We start from the raw sequence: 4516 nt of genomic DNA on the forward strand, positions 1-4516 counted from the left end.
GAACAAAAGGTGCCACGAGGGCAAGCGGGCGGGTGCTGCCTCAAAACCCCTTTCTAGTGGCCAGGCAGCCTGGTGCTTGGGTGGCAGAGGGGAATCCCAGCCCCAAGACCCGCCTGCTGCAATGGGTGCAGGAAACAGACACCTACGTCTGCTTCCAAAATTAGCTGCAGGAGGGCTGAGAGCTGTGAGCTGCTCAGACACCTTACCACTGCTGAGGTGAACCACTTAAAACCCCTGAGCCTCTGACCCCATTGGTCTACCAGGCGCTACATGTTTCTTAAAAAGCAAACTAGGTGGATTCCCCTCTGTCTCAGGGAAACAAGGTGCACAAAGAACCATTTCACAGACTAGGCACAGTAATCTGACATTTTTTAATAAATACACATCTCACATGTACCAAAATAATTATAAACAAAAAATGTACAGTATTTACACAATATACAACTGCTAAAAAGTGTAGCAATTATGACACACATGGTGTGAAACACACAGTTTCCAATGCCCACAGTTAACATTATTGCTACTTTCTCCTAATAGCCAGGAGGTCACCAGTGCCTCGGCTGGACTCCTCCACCTGGGACACTGGGACACCTCACGAGAGCAGCTGAGGTGGGTCAGTAAGGCCAGGGAGCACCTTCAGCCCAACATAAATTAACACACAATCTCCGAGAAGATGGGGTGTTGGTATGAGCCTGCCCTGCCACGAGAGGACCTGTTCCTCAGGTAGTGAAGGCCACAAGGTAGCTCTCTGTAACTAGCCAGTTGGATGTGTAGTCTGTTACCTCTGTAGGGTTGAGAAGATAAGCTATGCAGCTCTTTATCAAGCGGTGTGAATAATCACAGATCTCTACTGATGTTACACATCCCACTCCTGTACCTAAACACAGGCCAGAACCTGGAATCGTCCAGTTACAGTTACGTGCTCCTTGCCAAGCAGTGTAGTATTTCCCTCCTGGCTTTTCCCTCTGCATTGCAACTTTCTTTTTAAAAGGAAGAAATTCAGTCCTCTTTCTATACATATGTACACGGTCCCTTCTTTTCACAGAAAGCTCTGCTTTAAAATGCCAGCTGTCGTCCTCCAATAAGGCAGTCATCATACATAAGCTGCAAGAAAAAACAGAAGACTGTTAATGCAAAACTCTTACTGAGAGTATTGTATCCACTCTGGGATAACTGCCAATTTCTGCGTGCCCTGACTTCAGCAGCATATACAATTTCTACACTGAAATGGTTATGCTTGCCATTTAATGGCTCTGAGAACACTAGAAAAACAAATGATGGGGAGAAGAAGCCACCCATAAACTTGAATTTTATCTCACAGGGTTCTGTAGATGTCAGCAATAGAATGGTGTTCAAAGAACCGTGTTATGTCAAGTTAACCTCTGGTCCCTCATGTTATTTTTTACATTTCATTCTTAAACTATTCTGTTTAATTGCTTGTCCCAAGTGCCATCTTGCTGATGTTTGATTGTACACCCTCACTTTTTAGGCTATTTATATCCATCTGTTATATAGGCAACAGGTCACTGAAAGAAGTCATCCGAGTGGCACCACCAAAAAAAAAACTACAGAAGGCACAATTTTCCTCTTCTCTTGAAAAGGTGCAAAGAGCTACTTACTTCATCCTCTGTGAATTCAGGCTCAGATTCACTGCTTTCCTCATCTTCACTTTCGGGCAACATCTGCAGGTCAGCTGTGGTCAGCTGCTTCAGCTGTTCTTGTATGCTGGAGTTGTCTCTTCCCCAGGTGAGCTGATAAGGGGAATAGCCCTGGTAGGTCACTTTGTTCACGTCGGCGCCGTGTTTCACCAGAAGCGACACCAGGTCTGGGTTCTGCAGGTCGACAGCCAGATGTAGTGCTGTTCTGCCATTGCACGGCTCCTGCGTGAAAGTAACACACGGTTTAGCGTGTTAGGGGAGCTGATGCTGGGCCTGCTGATTCCTATGACTACACAGCTCTGCTCAGTTCAATTCATGGTATACATTACATACCTGAGCATTTACATCTGCTCCCAAGGTCAGCAAGTATTCGACAATAGCCAGGTATCCTTGAATAGATGCCAGATGGAGACATGTATGTCCTGCAAAGCACAAATGAAGGGAAAATTTTTCAGTAAGTCTAACTTAATGCCCTACTGTTCAGGTAAAGTCAAGATGATAGGACAGGATGGTATCTTAAGTTTGTGATTCATCCATGGCAAAAGGGTGTTTTCCAGAAAGCTTTCCAGATTCTGGTAGGCATGAAAAACAGGGTTGGAATGTGGAAAGATTTCTTAAGAGGATTTATTCCAGCGTTTGACTGCAACTTATTGTCACCAAAAAAACCTGAGCACTGCAAAATTCAAAGCCATGAGAGGCAATAATCAACAGTGGGGAGGCCTACAAGACAGTGACATTTTAAAGATGTCAGACACTGCTGTGTGCTTTGGGGTCCTCAGCTCCCAAATGGGCATAATGATTCTTTCCACCTCTCCAGAAGATGTCTTTGAGGTCTACAGGACATCAGCCCTACCCTCAACACAGCACCCATACACGGATGTACGGCAGCACGCCCGTACCGTTGTAGTTGGTCGCCTGCAGGACAGCGAGGAGGTGGTGTGGCTGGCAGTGCTGCGTCAGGACGCCGACGCTCCTGAGGGAACCCTGCTGGCAGGCAATGTGCAGGGGTGTGTTTCCTCGGAAGTCTCTGATCTCCAGGTCGCATCCAGCCTTCAGAAGATGCTCAGCGATTTCAGGCTGATCGGTGATCACTGCCAGGTGAAGAGGCGTCTGCAGGCAAGAGAGAAAATGCAGACCTGTAAGTTACACCGCAAACTTGGCAGCAATGTCTGGACAGACCCCTTGACCACTTGGTGATTTGTGCCCCCACTTGAAACCACGTCCCAGGAACTCAGTTTTTTATGCTCCCTGACATATTGTATAGTTGGCCTTTAGTCTAGAAGTGGTGAACTCAGGCCTGTCTGAATATGGAACAGTCAATCCATAGGAAGGGTATCATTAACATCCCCATGAAGAGGAATGCAGCCCATTACATCATATTTGAAAAATGCAGGTCCTAAATGCCACTCTCTGAGGAGAGGGAGCGCTGTACTAACACTGGCTGGAGCCAGCTGGGGACTTTCCTGAATGCAGGCTTTGATTCAATAACTATCAATTTAAAAAAACCCAAAACTTTAAAAAGGACCTTTTTTTTCTTTTCTTTTTTTTTTTTCCCCCCGGGTGGGAGGGAATTCCCCAGAGAACTTCTGTGGAGGTGGGGACAGATCCACATGTGGGGCTGCAGAGGTGAAAGTACCTGGCTGAGGTTGTTCTGGAAGTTCAGGAAAGCACGGTCCCCCGCCGTCTGCCGGATCACCTCCAGGCTCAGGGCTTTTTCCTCGTGAATAATCGCCAAGTGGAGAAAACTGCGGGGAGCGGGGAGATTAAACAAATAAACAAGTAAATAAAATGAAACAACTGACGTTAAAATCCGACGTTACGAACCCCGAAATCCCCTGTCGGGCACAGGGGAGAAGCGGGCCCGGGCAGGGCGCTGCGCGGGTGTCGCAAGCCGGGGCTTTCGGCGGCCGGGGCTTTCCGCGCCCGCGGAGCCGCCTCTCCCTGGCGCCCCTCCAGGGACTTTCCGCCCTCCCTCCCTCCCTCGGCCCAGCCCGGCGCCTCCCGGCCGGCAGCACATCCTGTCCCCGTCCTCACCCTGCTATGTCCGCCCCGCCCCAGGTCCGTGTGTCCCCCAACTCGCCCCTCGACCCCCACTTACGTGTCTCCGTCCTCTGTCAGCTGCCGTGCCCAGGCGGGCGGTTCGGGGGGCTGCAGGCGAATGTCCTGCAGCTCCTTCACCAGCTGCCGGTACTCCTCCTCCTTCATGGAGTCCAAGCCGCTGTCGTGGCGGTCGTCGAGCGGGAGCCCGCCTTGGCGCTCCTTCTTGGCTTGCTCGTAGCCCTCCATGACGGGCGGCTCGGCGGGGCGGCGGGCGCTGAGCATGGCGCGGAGCTCGGCTGGCGAGTGAGCGGCGGCGGCGGCGCTCGGCCTATACACCCCAGCCAGGGGATTTCTGCGGGGGAGGAGCCGCCGAGGACGGGAATTTCCAGCCAGTCAAAGCCTGACTGACGGGTCTGGTCCTGCTCGGCGCCGCAGGCTGTGGCAGGGAGGGCGGAGCGGCTCGGGCCGGCCCCTTGGAGGGGCGGCGGAGGGGAGGGAGGAGGTCGGCTCAGGGTGGGGACTTGGCGTTTTTCCACGTCGAGGGGGAAGTACTCACCTCCCCGGCGTCTCAGTCGGTACTTCCCTGCTGCGCCCTGGGGCGGTTGCCCCTTGCTGGCTTTCCCGGGGGGACTTTCCCTGCGTTGCCCGGTCGTGGGCCCCCGGTGCCCCTTCCTCTGCGGGGCAGCGGGTGTGCGCATCGTGTTGGGCTCCTGTTGCATGCGGCGGGGGCCCCTGCGCGCTGCGGACCAGCTGCACATGGCGGCCTTGACTGCACCCTGCATCCCTGCCTGACTTTACCCCATCTTGCTGTTGGTAAA

At 52.3% G+C, this 4516-nt stretch overlaps 1 protein-coding gene across 1 annotated transcript; it reads right to left on the reverse strand.

Annotated features, from left to right (window-relative positions):
- Positions 1–352: 352 nt before the first annotated feature.
- On the reverse strand, positions 353–4107 carry NFKBIA (NFKB inhibitor alpha). The gene is made up of 6 exons (XM_051620640.1): positions 3757–4107; positions 3295–3403; positions 2558–2768; positions 1992–2080; positions 1620–1880; positions 353–1104 (listed from the first exon to the last, which is right to left on the reverse strand). Exons 1-6 carry the CDS (start codon positions 3978–3980, stop codon positions 1057–1059), a joined length of 942 nt encoding a protein of 313 aa, XP_051476600.1. The 5' UTR covers positions 3981–4107; the 3' UTR covers positions 353–1056.
- Between the last annotated feature and the right edge of the window lie 409 nt (positions 4108–4516).

Source organism: Apus apus, chromosome 5 (assembly GCF_020740795.1).
Source record: "Apus apus isolate bApuApu2 chromosome 5, bApuApu2.pri.cur, whole genome shotgun sequence".
Classification (NCBI taxonomy): domain Eukaryota; kingdom Metazoa; phylum Chordata; class Aves; order Apodiformes; family Apodidae; genus Apus; species Apus apus.